Below are 17,190 nucleotides of genomic sequence, written 5' to 3'. Positions count from 1 at the left end.
GATGATGGTGATGATGATGATGATGATGATGATGGTGATGATGATGATGATGATGATGATGATGGTGATGATGGTGATGATGATGGTGATGATGATGATGATGATGATGATGGTGATGATGATGATGATGATGATGGTGATGATGATGATGATGATGATGATGATGATGTACCTGCATAATGCTTGTTTTCATGAAGCGTTTGTTAAATTATTCAAAAGTTTAACTAAAATCACAGAAACAATGAATTATCCTTCGTTTACCTTAATTGGACCCAGATTACTGTCCTTTCTTCTTCTTCTTTTTTTTTCCCGTGATTCTGCGGTTGAATATGATACTGTTAAGGCTTCACGTCCTTCTATAGCAATTCTTCGTGACTAGCATCATATTCTAGTATCTCGTGCTACAGGGCAGAGTTCAAGATAGGTGATGTGATATTTAAGCCAGGTTAGTGTGAGTGGAGTATAGTAACGTGGGTGTGTTGCAGGCAGGAGGTGTTGGGTAACGGGACGCTGGTGGTGAGAAACGCAGGCCACGAGGATGCTGGTCGCTACTCCTGTGTTGTGACCGGCAGACAGGGGCAGACGGCAGCCTCACACACCTTCCTGCACGTCCTCAGTCAGTGTGGTGTTTGGTCTCTCTCTCTCTCTCTCTCTCTCTCTCTCTCTCTCTCTCTCTCTCTCTCTCTCAGCTGCATTTGAGTAGAAGGGAAGGAAGTTCTTAGAAGTTCCCTTTCTCAAATCTTAAGCCTTCAGTGGTTATCTGTTTTAAGGATCCGTATGCAGTCAGCAGGGACAAAGTATAAGTAATTTCTCTAAGTAATTTATCTAACTAATTTATGTAACTAAAGTCGTCAAATTGTTTCATCTTCTTGGACATATTGCAGTGTATCAAGCGGCCTCTTGGAATACAACGAAATATGACTGAGGCTCCACGGTCGGTCCACTCTCTCACTGTTACTGCAGACTCTGTGAACGATTATGTTGATAGGAATATCCCTTTTAATGATAAACTATTTTCATGATTTTTATGTAGGGCTTTACACACCATGTAGGAAATGGTTAGACAAATGAAGACTTAAGACGTGCTGTATAGGAAGTACAGTAGGCAATTACTCCATGCTAGACAGCTCCTCTATGTGTGTGACTACTGTACTAGACTAAGACAAGGATAGTAAAGAAAGTTCTTTCCGTGCAACCACATGCCTGGAGGCTTTAGATAAGAAGTATTGATTTGCCTTCCAGTATCTTTTCCTAAGCGGGCCATACACACACAGGCAAGCCCGTCCGGTTGCCTGAAGAGGCAGGCCCTTTCAGGCAAACTTGGGCGTGTGTGAGTAGGGAACAGTCGCCTGCGCAGGCGGCCTCAACGGTCGTCCTGGGATCTGTCGCGGACAGATTTCCGTGGTCAGGCTCCGGTCAGGTTCAGGCAAACTGAGCGTGTGGGGGGTACTACAGGTCGTCAGGTGTCAATCTTGTGTCAGTTGTGCGGGAGTGAAGACGTTCAGCAGAGTCAGATGGGACAATTTACTCCCTCTCATCAACCAGTCTTTTGCCCATTTGGTCCGTTTTTTCCTCCCCTTTCTATTAATCGCAATAAAGGCCGCGGCAACGGCCCCAATAGCATACAGCTCCAGGTCATTTGTGGGCAGCGGAGTGTCCACGGCCACCCTCACGCCACGGCGTTTCGCTTGCAACTGAGCTGGAGACGTGAGGCCGACTGAATCGTGTGTGGGCACAGCATTGTTCGTTGAGGCCGGCCTCTTCAGGCCACCGGAGGGGCTCGTCTGTGTGTATGGCCCGCTTTAGAGTTGTATGCTACCAGGTCGCCTGCGCAGGCTGACCGAATTAAAGGTGTCCTTCTGTTTTGCCCCACATCATGCCCCAGAACCCCCTGTGATCGATAACTTCATCCCACGCCTGAGTCTGGAGGAGGGACAGAGGACTCAGCTGTCTTGCTCCGTGACGGAGGGGGATCTGCCCATCACCATTAACTGGCTTAAGGACGGTCGCCATCTCCAACATGACCCGGACGTGGAGAGCAAACAAACCAGCGAGTTCTCTATGGTGGGTCTGCTGTCCATCTCTCTCTGTCCATACCCAGACGCCTACAAAATAATTGCCTCAATGTCTTCTTACCCCCGCCATCAAGCTGCCATCCTTCCAATACGTACCATTATCCATATACCTCTCCACCCCATCCCTCTTCCTCCTCCTCCTCTGTCTCCCACTCCCTCCCTCCCCAATACCTCACTCGCATACTCTCCTAGTCAACCTCCTTGTTTTCTGCGAACAATTTTACTGCTGCATCACTTGTCAGAATGGTTGTACTGTAGGTGAGAAAGACAGCATCCCACAGAAGAAAATAGTTGAGGTGATGAAAATAAATCTAGTCTTCCTTTGCTGCCATTCTTACTCACAAGTCATTTCAGGTTGCATTACTTTTATTTTCAGGATAATATGGTGGATTGCACAACCAGGTAAGAGATTTAAATTATACTTAGTGACGCCAGGAAACCATTTACTACGCTAGGTGGTAACCATATAACCAAGCTGTGACGCCTGGTGCTTTAGTGGGTAATTATGGTGTTCCAACCGGATTGAGCCTGTGTATATATCCAAGGGATGGTTGGGGTTTATTGCTCACGTAATGCCACTCAGGGATGTGTGAGGCTGGTCACTCTCATCTTAAATGTCAGGACCAACTTGCCTAGCCCCGGGCTCCTACGCTCCTCAGGGGGCGACACAGGAATAGATGATGTATGTATATATATATATATATATATATATATATATATATATATATATATATATATATATATATATATATATATATGTATGCTAGTGACATGACAGTCTGAAAAGTAACCTGCTTCTTTAATGCTCTCTGTCGGAGTGGCACAGTAAATCATCCAAAAATTACGTCCCGAACAATGAAACTGTTTTTTGTGTGGTGTAATCGACAAGAAATGTATACACAACGTGATTAGTTAATTTTTACTTTGTTTTTATATTCATCACCATATCATAGGTAGTGATGCAGCGTGGGTCGGTGTGGGAAGTGTGGTGTATACAAGAGCAGACGGAATTAGAAAAAAATCACCACTGGTCAAATCACAGACGAATATAGACAGAACACTTTTTTTAAGCAAAGATAACAGATGAAGAACTCACTCCTGGTACCAGTTTAACAGAGCTACAGACCAGAGATGGAGTGATGGGAAGAGATAGGCAGAGAATATGATGTAGAATAGGAACTGGCAATTATGACGAGCTAGGATGGAACAAACTGACAATATTTAGGTCAGAATAAGTATAGTTGTAAGGCATTGCCCTGAGGTAATATTGTCGTTGTTGTTATTGATGTTGTGGCTTCAGGCTCATCTGAATTTGAACCCAGTGGACCGTAGGCTCAAGTTACCCTTGAGCAGCGCATCATCCTCCTTTTGGGGGATGGGGAAGGAGGTAAGGGACGTTTGTATAACCGGACAAAGGAGCCATCCGGTGAAATCGGTTCCATCACGGGAAGGTGTCCCTCTTTTCAACACCAGAGATTAAGATGGAGAGGTGAAATTGGTAACTGTATGGATCTGGGATGGGCGAGGCTGGGAGGTGTTAAGTCAGATAGATAAGCTGTAAGACGTCATTGTCGTGGAGTGAAGCAGAATGACTGTATTGCAGGTGCTGGTGTTGAAGAGGCTACAGGAGCACCACTCAGGCGCCTATACTTGTGAAGCTGCCAACGCCGCTGCTGCCGTCAACAAAACAGCCAACATCAGGGTCAAGGTGAGCACACACACACACACACACACACACACACACACACCAGCTATAAGTCACTGAACTGTACGTATTGTCTCGGCCGTGCCACTGTACTCATTGTTTTTTCTCAGCAATAATTAACCTCTGCAAATCTTCACCCCAGACAGTCTTAAATTGACTGACAGTATGGATCTCTTTCGTCAGTTTCACAGATATTGTAGGTTATGGTTTTATGCAATTCTGTATCACCACCAGACGAGTAGAACTGTGTGTGTGTCAGCCGTACTAATAAAGTGTCATTAGATAAAACCGTTCTGGAATTGTGTGGAAACTTTGCTTAGTAATAGTATGGTAATTTGGTTTTGAGTTGGTTCACGATAAATGTAATGAAGTTGACCAAAAATTCACCTAACTTAGGTCTAAATGATAACGTTCGTTTCATTCTTGCCAATGCAATAACTTTATCTGGGTACAAATCATTGCAGAGATGATGCAGTAAGCAGCTCACTGGCTCTGAAACAGTGGTGGACAAGCCGTGTTTTTCATCAGTGTACAGTGACGTTCAGGGACTAAATTTTGCATACCTTCCTACTGTGTCTGCTTCACAGTTATGTCCATCACTTCCCTCTCTGACACATCATAATAGAAAGAATCAGCTATAGATAGAGAAACTAACCAGCCTTCCTTCATCTTAGGATATCTGCTACCAGAGGAGAGGTATAGGGGGATAAGGTAAAATATTAGTCAGATATTTGTCCCTATCCGTATACAGGGCGTCCAGTACTTGCCATAGTATCCTCAGGCGATGATTCTTGGCCTGATATTGAGGAAAAATTGCCATATAAACCTGTGTCCTGCATTCATCCCTTATGGAGCTACAGTTACCGATGACCATATGGACGTAAACAGTCTCCCTCATAATTCACACAGAAGGTCATTAATAACCAGCTGTGTAACCACTGAAAATAGGACCAATGTTGATAGAGCATTTGTTTTACTCAATATCAGCCGCTGAATCATCTCGTGAAGTTAGTACGTCTATTCCCGGGACACCCTGTATACAAAAAGGAGGTATGAGATGTTCACTGGCACAGCAACATGCAACAGTATACCATATCTTGTACTTGTTCTCCATAGTCAAGCAGCTGATATGGGACTGAAAATGATGCATTATTGACTTGCTTCACGACTCCTTGCTTAGATGTAGGAGTTATGTAGAAGAAAACTACTCTCGTTTCATCTTAACTTGGCCCAGATTTTCGTCTACCAGAAGCTTATTTCATGTCAGTGGCTGAAAAGACAATGCTAAGACTCTACATCCTTTCCCCAGAACTCTTCGTGACTAGCGCTATGTTCTTGTGCTGATCCCTTCTTATAGCTCAGGGTTCAAGATATAAAGCGGTCAGTATTAGAGAAGGTAAAGTAAAAGGAGTATTGCAGTTATAATATAATGTTCATAATGCGTGTGCGTTGGACAGGTGTCTCCTAAGTGGGTGGTGGAGCCCTCAGGTGGTACAGCCTTGGTGGGGTCCACTGTGGTGATGGACTGCAATGCCCGAGGTTACCCTCAGCCAGTTGTCACCTGGATGAAAGCTCCAGGTAAGAGAATATATGTATTAACAAGAAGACAATAACAGCTTCTATCCTTCGTTATTTGGACTGAAATGCCACGTGGGTTAATTCATGTTTTTTGTGTTTGAGTTACCTTGATCTGATAAACAACGTTTTCTTTATTGCACTGGTGAAAAAGAATATTGCTAATGTCTGTTGTACTTCTCAGAGTCAACAAATCTGTCCATCTATTGCCAGACGCCTTAATCCGTAAAGGAGAACCACAAACAAATCGCCTCCACATCGCCCTGTCCCCCTCCATTTCACTGCCTTGCTCCCAGCTCACACCTCCCTCTCTCATATACCTCTCCACTCCATCCCTCCATCTCATCCTCGGCCTCCCCCTCCCTCTCCCTCCAACAAATGCTATAAATACCTACTCCCATTTTCACACTGCCTGGTGAGACAAGTAATATGAAGGTTTGGTGTATTAGGTGAGGATGCCAGGGACTTCCAGCCTCTGGTGGTGGATGGGGGAAGGTCCTCGCAGGCACCAAACGGCTCCCTCATCCTGCAGGAGACCAAGGCGTCGGATGCTGGATGGTATCTGTGCCGGGCTGCAAACTCTGTCGGCAAACCCATCTCCAAGGTGGTTCAGCTGACTGTGCACGGTGGGTGGAGCGACAGTCTTCAATTGCCCTCGCCATATATTTTACTGAGGCTCACATAAGGGAAATAATTTGTGGAAACTGTTGTCCATTCATTTTTATTAAGAGGAGATTTTCGTCCTATTGCAGATTTATCCCGTAGTTCAGTGGCAGAATAAGGCAATACTACGGCCCAACATCCTCCTCCATAGATCTTCTTCGTGACTATCACCATATTCTAATGTTAATGTGTTATTACAGCTTAACACTGAAGATGGAGAGGTGGCAATCTTACTCCTAGTAAAAGTGAATACAGTATAGCTAAATTGAAAGCATTCAGTCAGTGTGAAACTGAGAAGGTGAGAAAGAACGTAGAGTAAGTGACTGATTTGTTGTTGTAGTTGAATAGCTCTGGTCTGTCTGGCCGAGCAGACCCATCAACCACAGGCAAGCAACCGCAACTGCAGAACCGCCCCATGCAGGGAACCGATGTTACCTTGCAGTAGACAGCACCTCGCCTCATCGAAGTGCGAGGTAGAGGATCTATGTTTGATTCCTGGATGGATGCCGCATTTGCGTCTCTTCATCCAGGTTTTTTTTTTTTTTTTTTTTTGATGTGTCCGAATCTGGACATAGGCTTCAAAGCCTGCTCTCAAGGCCCAGTAGTCCTCCTACATACCATACACCTCTCTACATGTCACCACTTCGGCGCTAACACCCACCGTCCATATTGAATACATGCTAGGGCTGTCTCATACAGGACTGGTGTATTGGTATTAGCGGGGGTACTTTTATGACATGTCGGAGGGTCATCTGGTAGATCAGGAAAATCTGCTTTTTTTATGAAATTCAAATCCTTAAACTGTTCCCTGCCCTAGCCGGGATTCCAACCTGGGTCCATCAGGACTGCAGGCCGCCTCTCTACCGATTCAGCCACCGCCTCCCGCAAGCAGGGACACCATAGTAGGCTCCACATCTCCTCGCTGTTTGGCTATTTGAGTACCACCCAGCGTTGTAAATTGTTTCCTGGATTATATGAAGCCATTAGGAATGCCACTCAGTGTAGTGGCATCTGAAGTGGAAAGAAGAGTAATAAAAAGTGACAGGGAGGATGGGAGAAATAGGAAGAAAGGAGGGCAGACACAGAAAATGAATGATGAAGGTAAAGGAAGTAGGCAGCACTACATTAAGTGAAGGAGAACGTATCCTGGAGACAGTTCACTTTATCTCACCAGCCTCATCTCCCATCACCATCACACCATCTTATCTCAGCCATCTCCTTGACAGCACCATCTCACCTCAACCATCTCCCTGACAGCTCCGGCGATCGTGGTGACGAGGGGTGGACGTGTGACGGGCCACGCTGGGCAGGTGGTGACGGTGACGTGCGAGGCCACAGGTGACGATCCCCTCATCCTTACCTGGCTCCGACACCATGACCCCGTCTCACCTGGACACACGTAAGATTACATATTACTTACCTGATAACACCTGTGCTGGAGCGGGACGCCTTCACGTGGTGGCACTGATATAACCAAGCGGATGAGCTGCCTGGTTATACAAACGTCCCTCAGATCCTTCCCTATCCCCCAGCAGGAGGATGGTGACTGCAGAATGGCACTTCAAGCCTATAGTCCACTGGGTTCACTTTTCAGATGAACCTGGGGCTGCTACTACTACTATAACTACTATTACTACTATCACCACTGCTCATACTACTAGTACTACTACTACTTCTACTACTACTGCTGCTGTTGCTGCTGCTGCTACTACTACTACTACAATTACCACTACTACTGCCATTGCTACTACTACCACTGCTACTACGACTACTGCTGCTGTTGCTTTTGCCACCACTACTACTGCTACTACTACTGCAACTACTACTACTGCTACTACTACCACTGCTATTACTACTACTGCTACTGCTATTGCTACTACAACTACTACTGCTGTTGATGCTGCCACTACTACTATTTCTACTACTACTACTACTACTAACATTATCAGTTGTCACAATACCGCTATCGGCCCTCACACTTGGGCTCGTATTCTCGTAGGAGAAGGAAGCTCCCTAACACCTCTTCCTTGGTGATTTATTTTTGGATATAGTTGATGTTATCCTCTTGCATATTATCTGTGCAGAATACAGCGATATTAGAATGATTTATATAACATGGAGATGGACAGTAAGGTGTAATAAGGAAAAAGGTAGCTTAGGAAAAGGTGTTAGGGAGCTTCCTTAACCGATGAGAATACCCCCGTTGGTCTTCAAATCATTCTCCCAACATAATCAGTTCCGTAATCTTTATCCTCTTCATTCTCAGTCCTGTTTAATTAAGCCCTGCTGCCTCCACACGATTATGTAAGCCCAAAGAAAGCGTCTTGAATCTATCTGTCTACCTATAGTCAGACGCCATAATCCCATAAGGGGTGGCCGTTTGTCTTTGAGTTAGTTGTTTTACGGGGAGGGGCACTAACCCTCCACCAACCCACATGCTGACACGTTGGGAACACGTATGGGTTGGTTATATGGTTACCACCCAGTGCTGTAAATGGTTTCCTGGCTTACAGGAGAGGAGGGCAGACACAAAAGAGTGATAAATGTGACGGAAGAAGTAGGCAACACTACATCAAGTGAGTGGATGATGTATTTATTCTTTAACTACTCTCACCAAAAATTTTATGAAGATTGGAGAGAATTTTCGAATCAGAAGAGATAGTTGATTTTAATGTACGTATTCCACCTTCTTCCTCACACACACACACTCACTCACACACACACACACACACACACACACACACACACACACACACACACACACAGGGTAAGGATTCGGCAGAGTGAGGCAGGGGGTGTGGTGAGGGCAGTGTTGGAAATGGTGTCAGTGACTGCTGCCGACGCGGGGCCATACACCTGCCGTGCCACCAACCCACACGGCGCCCACTCCCAGGTGTTCCACGTGGCTGTTATAGGTAAGCACACTGTAACTATTAACACTGTACCTACTGTATTATCATTAAACCTATTATCACTGTTTCTATTGTCACTATACCTATTACCACTATACCTATTATCACTGTTTGTTATCACTATACTTAACATTGTTCCTATCACTACACCTATTATCACTATACCTATTATCATTATACCTATTATTATTAAACATTTTATCATTATACCTACTGTATTATCGCTGAATCTATTATCTGTTATCACCATACCTATTACCACTCTACTTATTATCATTATACCTATTATCACTATACCTATTATCACCATACCTATTATCACTATACCTATTATCACCATACCTATTATCACTATACCTATTATCATTATACCTATAATCATTAAACTTTTTATCATTATACCTACTGTATTATCACTGATTCTATTATCACCATACCTATTATCACTCTACTTATCATTATACCTGTTATCACTATACCTATTATCATTATACCTATTATCACTACACCTATTATCATTATACCTATGATCACTAAACATTTTATCATTATACCTATTATCACTGAATCTGTTATCACCGTACCTATTATCACTACGCTAATAAATACTATTCTGGATTCCACTTTTTTTTTTTTTTTTGTTATGCAAGGAAAAAGGAACCAAAGGCCATAAGCCCATAAGATTGTTCCAGGCAAGAAAAAAAAAAACAAGATAACACAGAGCCAAATCCAACGTCTGTATACAAAATAACACTATACCATTTAACACCATACCAAATAGCACTATACCCATACCACCTCACGTTCCTATCACCCCTGCTAGAGCCGCCCACTGCCCCTTCTGGCGTGACGGTCAGCGAGGTCACCAGCAGGTCAGCGGTGGTGTGGTGGACTCTGCCTCAGCCCGCCGCGGTCACCATACAGTATAAGGGTATGAGGGGTCGTTCTGAGCATAAGGATAAGGGGGTCGTTCTATGTATAAGGGTAAGGGTGGGTTGTTTTGAGTATAAGGGTAAGGATGGGTCATTTTTAATATAAGGACAAGGGGGTTTGATTTGAAAATAAGGAGGGGCCGTTCTGAGTATACTGATAAGGGTGAGTTGTTTTGAGTATGAAGGTAAGGGTGGTTGTATGCTATGTAATCCTATGCTATGCTATGCTATGTTATTTTATGCTATGCTGTGCTATGTTATGCTATGTTTAACGTGTTGAGTAAATACTATGCTCGCCTCCCCGTGCTGCAGGGGTGAAGGAGGAGTCGTGGTCTGGCCATGGTCGCAATGTGAGTGTAGGGCAGTGGACGGCATCCCACGTGCTGACAGGCCTGGCCCCACACCACACCTATATGGTCAGACTAATGGCACACAACGACCTCGGAGTATCACAGCCATCACCCACACGGACCTTCACCACCACAGAGGAAGGTGAGGCCATCATTTGACTTAGCCCTTCCCATTCAGACACCACAATTCCAGGGTGTATTAATTTTTATTGTTTGTTTGTTTTTTTCGTTTAACTCTCATCACCCACACGCATCTCCACCACCACAGAGGAAGATGAGGGGATCATTTTACTTGGCCGTTCCTTTCAGACGCTACAGTTTCATGGCGTATTCATATTTAGTCATTTTTTTTTTCCTGGAACTCTCTCAGTCATCACCCACGTGCATCGTTGTCACCACCAACGAGGAAAATCAGTGCAGGATTTTACTATTCTCATTTTACTCTAACTTGGCCTATAATTTACCACCTCTCCATCTTGATTGCTGGGTTTCAACAATAGTGTAACACTAGGACAGGCTGCTAGTCACGAAGAAGTGTTACAGAAAGGATGTGCAGCTGCAGTACTGTCTTTTTCTATCACTGAGCTACATGAGGCACAAAATGACATAAATCTGGGCCATGTTAATGTAAAAGTAGCATATTTCTATCATCATTATATAATGGAAGGGGTGCATTCGTCTTTTATTTATTCATTTATTCTATCTATCTATCTATTGCCAGACGCCTCAATCCCGTCAGGGGTGGCCACAAACAAATTGCCTCCATGTCCCCCTCCCCCTAGCCATTTCACAGCCCTCCCCCAGCCCCCCCCCTCTCTCTTATACTCGTACCTCTCCATTCCATCCCTCCATCTCATCCTCGGCCTCCCCCTCCCTCTCCTCCCCTCCACGTCACTCACATACACTCTCCTCGTTAGTCTTTCACTCTCCAGAGGAGGCGGTGGCTCAATCGGTAGAGAGGTGGCCTGCAGTCCTACCGGACCCAGGTTCAAATCCCCGCTGGGGCAGGGAACAGTTTATGGATTTGAATTTCATAAAATCAGACTTTACTGATCTACCAGAAGACCCGTCGACATGTCGTAAAAATACCCCCGCTAATACCAATACACCAGTCCTGTATGAGACAGGCCGAGCATGTATTCAATATGGACGGTGGGTGTAAAAAAAAAAAATCCTCTATTTACTCACCTATTCATCGTCTGGACACCCTCAAACAGCCATCACCCACAAGCCTCTTCACCACGACTTAGGCAGTTTAGAATTTTGCTGTTTCTACCTTACCAGTATGTAATGCCAAGGGGATACCTAGGCTTTCTTCCGATTGCCTAGAAACACGTCATCCCTCCTTAACCCCACTGGACTAGGAGATGTCTTTCTTACTTTATCCTACCATTCCTGACAAGTTTAATCAGCGTGGGGTAGGATTTTGGAACTGGATGGGTTCCATAAAGCCATGATACATCTCCTTCAGTTCAACAGCCTTTTCCCTAGTTAAAGGAAATCGTAAGGCAACAGCAAGGGAAATTATAAAGGACTTCATTTGGATTTAAGAGTTTAATGGATATAACATTGACCTGCACGATACACAGTATCACCCACAAACACTTAACACTAACAAGGAGGGTTGGTGCAGGATTTTACACTCTCGTTACCCTGAGTACTGTACAGTGGTGTGGCGCCTATTTACCTAAATTACCTGGAAGCCCTCTTACAGACCACACCCACCTGTAAGGTCACACCACCGAGGAAGGTTAGCATGACAGCAATGGGCCGTCACTGTGCCACAAAGGGAATAATAAGAACATTCATTCATCCATTCATTCATCATCTAATCCTTCGTTGCCCCATGAGGAGCGTATTAGCCCGGGGCTAGGCAAGTTGGTCCTGACACAGCCTCACTCATCCCTAAGTGGCATTACGTGATCAATAAACTCCAACCATCCCTTGGATATAAACCTGCACAAGCTCTATCCGATTTGAGCGCCTTAATTACCCACTAAACCACCAGGCGCCGTAAGAACAAGAATAAGTATTAGAATACAAGGCTTTTTGGCCAAGAAAGTTATACAGTACTTACACAGACTGACACAATATCCTGGTTTACAATCTGAGCAAAGCATTTAATTGTCACAGCACATTACCAACCACATTACCAACCCTTAATACCAACACTGAGTTAGGAATTAGGTGTTATAGGACTCGATAAGGGCATTAGGTTAGGACTGGAAGGTTACTATGTCTATTAGATAAGATAAGGGTAACCTGAGACCCACTTGCCGTGGAAATTGTTAGCAAAATAGAATGAATCACACTCTACACCACTGGGAAAACCTAAGTCCGCATTGGAGTTGGTAAAATTCCCTAACACCTTTTCCTCTGAGATTTAGCTTGTTTCTTACCCCTAAACTTCCTCTTCTGTGTTATATAAATCCTTCCACTGTCACCATAGCCTGCATAAATAACGTAAAAAAAGGAATGATTCAGTTATATCCGAAACTACATCGCTAAGGAGATGTTAGGGAGCTTCCATAGCCCACGAGAATACGTGCCCTAGACTTCGCTTAATAGATCACTTTTTGGTGTGAAACTGCGAAAATTAATTACACTTTCATTTTTCTCTGATTTCTAAAACACAGATGCTGGTGGTGCCTTGGTTAACACGTCCAGCTCGCGACTAGGCATAATCCATGAGTCCTGTGTTTAATCCTCGTGCCGGTCAGACTGGCGGACAATATTTGCATCTCTCTTGGGCCAGGCTTCGTCCATTCAAGTATACAGATAGGGGTGTAGGTGTAAATCAGAGTATTTCTGGTTGTGTTGTAGGATAGATTGGGTCTAAAATTATGATCTGATTGCCTATCTTGACTCCTTCACTAATCTGTTTCATTACTAATTCTTGCTGCCACCAATGAATTGCATTCAGCTGAAGATAATCTCTTCATATCTCGGATTAGAGGGTAAGGCTTTCACCTACTCCTTGACTTGCGTGGGTTGAGTCAAATCGGCAAACTGTGCTCTGAAACGTGGGATGCAGGCTAATGACGTCTAAGAATCACAGGTGGTCTATAAATAATTGTAAAAATGTGATGGCCCTCACTGTTTTGATAATAAGGTCGAAGGTCACATTCTGCCTCTGCTCAAATGTCATTTTTCTTCCAGCACCTTCAGGGGCTCCTCGGGACGTTCGTGTGGCCGCGGGGGGTCCTCACTCCCTGCTGGTGACCTGGAGCGCCCCTGATCCACTCCTCACCCACGGCACCCTGAGAGGCTACACCATCGCAGTCAGGCGCCAGAACCTCCAGGGACACATTATATACATCACCAGGCCAGTCACAGGTCTGCCACACACATTATATACATCAGCAGGCCAGTCACAGGTCTGCCACACACATTATATACATCACCAGGCCAGTCACAGGTCTGCCACACACATTATATACATCAGCAGGCCAGTCACAGGTCTGCCACACACACATTATATACATCACCAGGCCAGTCACAGGTCTGCCACACACACATTATATACATCACCAGGCCAGTCACAGGTCTGCCACACACACATTATATACATCAGCAGGCCAGTCACAGGTCTGCCACACACACATTATATATATCAGCAGGCCAGTCACAGGTCTGCCATACACATTATATACATCACCAGGCCAGTCACAGGTCTGCCACACACATTATATACATCAGCAGGCCAGTCACAGGTCTGCCACACACATTATATACATCACCAGGCCAGTCACAGGTCTGCCACACACATTATATACATCACCAGGCCAGTCACAGGTCTGCCACACACATTATATACATCACCAGGCCAGTCACAGGTCTGCCACACACATTATATACATCACCAGGCCAGTCACAGGTCTGCCACACACATTATATACATCAGCAGGCCAGTCACAGGTCTGCCACACACATTATATACATCACCAGGCCAGTCACAGGTCTGCCACACACATTATATACATCACCAGGCCAGTCACAGGTCTGCCACACACATTATATACATCAGCAGGCCAGTCACAGGTCTGCCACACACATTATATACATCAGCAGGCCAGTCACAGGTCTGCCACACACATTATATACATCAGCAGGCCAGTCACAGGTCTGCCACACACATTATATACATCAGCAGGCCAGTCACAGGTCTGCCACACACATTATATACATCAGCAGGCCAGTCACAGGTCTGCCACACACATTATATACATCAGCAGGCCAGTCACAGGTCTGCCACACACATTATATACATCAGCAGGCCAGTCACAGGTCTGCCACACACATTATATACATCAGCAGGCCAGTCACAGGTCTGCCACACACATTATATACATCAGCAGGCCAGTCACAGGTCTGCCACACACATTACAGGTCTGACTGAAATACAGCAAACTTTTCTTTAAAATATATCGACGGGAACCTCAGTTATGAGCAAAATAAATAATAATCCATGATGATGGTGATCATCATCATCATCATCATCATTACCATTATCTTCATGATCCTGAGCTCTTTGACCCACCTAAGGATCGGGTAAGGTGGGCCCATAAAACAAGGAAATTGAAAGCAGGAAAAAGTATCAACGAAATGTCCAGTGACAAGGACAGGTAATCATTGAAACACCATTAACGCCCCTCGGATCATGGCTCTACCTCAAACATCTAATCATTTTTATATATATATATATATATATATATATATATATATATATATAGGTAGATAGATAAATAGATAGATATAATCTATCTATCTATCTATATCTATCTATCTATCTATCTATCTGTCTGTCTATATATATATATATATATATATAATATATATATCTATCTATCTATCTATCTATATCTATCTATCTATCTATCTATCTGTCTGTCTATACATGTAGATATCTATTAATATATATATATTCATATTTATTCATATGGAGGACGGGTACATTTTCCTTCATAGATGTTTCTCTTCACCTGTTATATCAGTAATAATAAAGGCGAATGTTTGTATGTTTGTTACCTATAAACTCGGCTCCTTTAGGGTCTACCCCCACATATAATACATATTCTGAGTCAGCATGATCCAGGGAGTGTTTTGGTATATAATTTATTAGGATTAATTGTATGTTGAAAATTTTTTGTTTTTTACGTATTTCATAGTTGAATTTTCCACGTCAATATTTTTTTGTAACCCATGTTAAACTTTAGTGTCAAATTTTTAAGTCTATCAAACTTTTAATAAAATTAAGTTGTGACTTTCTTACATAACTACATTAGGCATATTGGCCGAAGGCCCAATCAGCTCTCCACACGAGCTAGCCGAAAAAGTCTGCCCGGAGGGCGGACTTTTTCGGTTAGTACGTAATAAATGTTACCGAAAGATACTTATTATACGAACCAGCAAATGCAACTGCTTTCAGAATCCGTAGATGCACTGGAAAACCATCATCATCGTGGCCTCTCTCTTGCATGAGAATGAGATGAGGTAGGATCCAGAAAATAAAGAGAAAGAGGAAAGTAGTAAAGTATTACGTGAGCAGTAAACCCCGTCTACCCATTGGCTGGACCACATCTGGTTGGAGAGCCATAACCCACTAGACCACCAGGTGTCCTTTTGGTTATGTGGTTACCCGCCAGCATAATAAGTGGTTTCCTCTGATACAAGAAACCACTGGGCTTGTCATTCACTGTTGTCACCTGAAGGTAGCACTACATTAAGCTAATGGATGGTAGGTGCCCACGACTACCACTTAATGACAGCAGTAGCAACAGACGTGGTAGTAGTAGTAGTAGTAGTAGTAACACACAAGTTCTAAAATGGTCCCTGCTGCCCAGAACCAGGTGGCGTTGAGCAGTACGAGGTGAGAGGCCTGACACCCGCCACGCTGTACGAGGTGGCAGTGAGAGTCTTCACCAGGGCGGGACCAGGCCCACTGTCCTCACCAAGGATAGTCGACTCCACCAGCCATGACGGTGAGTGGCATCCCAAGGTACACTCCAGATTACAACTACTGTACACCTGGCCATGTCTCACATCCTTCCACACCTGCCCACACTCCCTCACTCTCCATCACCTGTCATTATAGTCCAGTTCAAATTAGAATTATAGTTACAAACAAGTGCTGAGAGGCCACAATCCCAGACGCATTCCTCGTACTGTAAAACCAGCGGAAACAGTTAAGGTTCAAAACACCTTTTTACAAACTTTCAATCGACATGAAATTGAAACGGTCCCATCTGTGACTCAGTTGTAACCATCTTGCCAAGCTTCCTTTTCTTAGTTTCGGCTACACACACACACACACACACACACACACACACACACACACACACACACACACACGGCCAGAACTACAGTATAGTGTAATAGATGATGGAGATAGAGCAAGGGAGTGGAGGGAGAGGTGGAAGGGTCTGAGCTGTGCCAGAGTATATATCAATTTTAGAATGGATTTGAGACCACTTTCAAAACTGCTACTTTTTGTTGAGAGTCTTAACTGTATTGTAGATTTCATTTGAAGCTTCGTAGCACCTCTTCCTTAGTGATTTATGTTGCATATTACATCTTGATAATATCTTCAATGCTGTTTCTATCGTTTTAATTTCACCATTGTTTGCATCAGTGATATACAAAAGGATTCTGAGGAGCACTGTTCAGAATAAATAGCTAAGGAAATGACGATGCGGTTGGCAAGTGGGCGAACCCTTAACCCTTTAGCTGTGAACTACCTACTATGTTATTCACTATACTCCTTTCAGCTTAACTTGGCCCAGATTTTCGTCCTTTTGCAGCTTATTTCACGTAGCTCTGTGGCAGAAATAGTGTTACCGCTCTTCATACTTTCCATGGCACTTCTTTGTGACTAGCATAAAAATCTAGTGTCAGTCTTTTCTTACAACTCAGCATTCAAGTTGGATGGGTGGCAATTTTGGGTCAAGTTCGAGTAAAAGGAGTATAGTTTTTCAGGCC

The 17,190-nt window shown here is 44.0% G+C and overlaps 1 protein-coding gene across 1 annotated transcript in view; it reads left to right on the top strand.

Moving 5' to 3' along the window:
* Window positions 1-17,190, top strand: part of LOC145409542 (cell adhesion molecule Dscam2-like) — a 75,695-nt gene that overhangs the window by 6,916 nt on the left and 51,589 nt on the right. The window contains exons 7-17 of the mRNA XM_080279933.1: window positions 486-616; window positions 1,886-2,064; window positions 3,679-3,783; window positions 5,238-5,358; window positions 5,805-5,981; window positions 7,276-7,417; window positions 8,785-8,933; window positions 9,754-9,861; window positions 10,175-10,354; window positions 13,372-13,548; window positions 16,056-16,193. Coding sequence (XP_080136059.1) covers window positions 486-616; window positions 1,886-2,064; window positions 3,679-3,783; window positions 5,238-5,358; window positions 5,805-5,981; window positions 7,276-7,417; window positions 8,785-8,933; window positions 9,754-9,861; window positions 10,175-10,354; window positions 13,372-13,548; window positions 16,056-16,193 — 1,607 coding nt within the window. The remainder of the gene's footprint in view (window positions 1-485; window positions 617-1,885; window positions 2,065-3,678; window positions 3,784-5,237; window positions 5,359-5,804; window positions 5,982-7,275; window positions 7,418-8,784; window positions 8,934-9,753; window positions 9,862-10,174; window positions 10,355-13,371; window positions 13,549-16,055; window positions 16,194-17,190) is intronic.

This window comes from Coenobita brevimanus, chromosome 9 (assembly GCF_032717465.1).
Source record: "Coenobita brevimanus isolate Jiangsu-jjx chromosome 9, ASM3271746v2, whole genome shotgun sequence".
In the NCBI taxonomy this organism is placed as follows: domain Eukaryota; kingdom Metazoa; phylum Arthropoda; class Malacostraca; order Decapoda; family Coenobitidae; genus Coenobita; species Coenobita brevimanus.
Note: the sequence above shows the minus strand (reverse complement) of the source record. Positions and strands in the feature narration are given on the sequence as shown.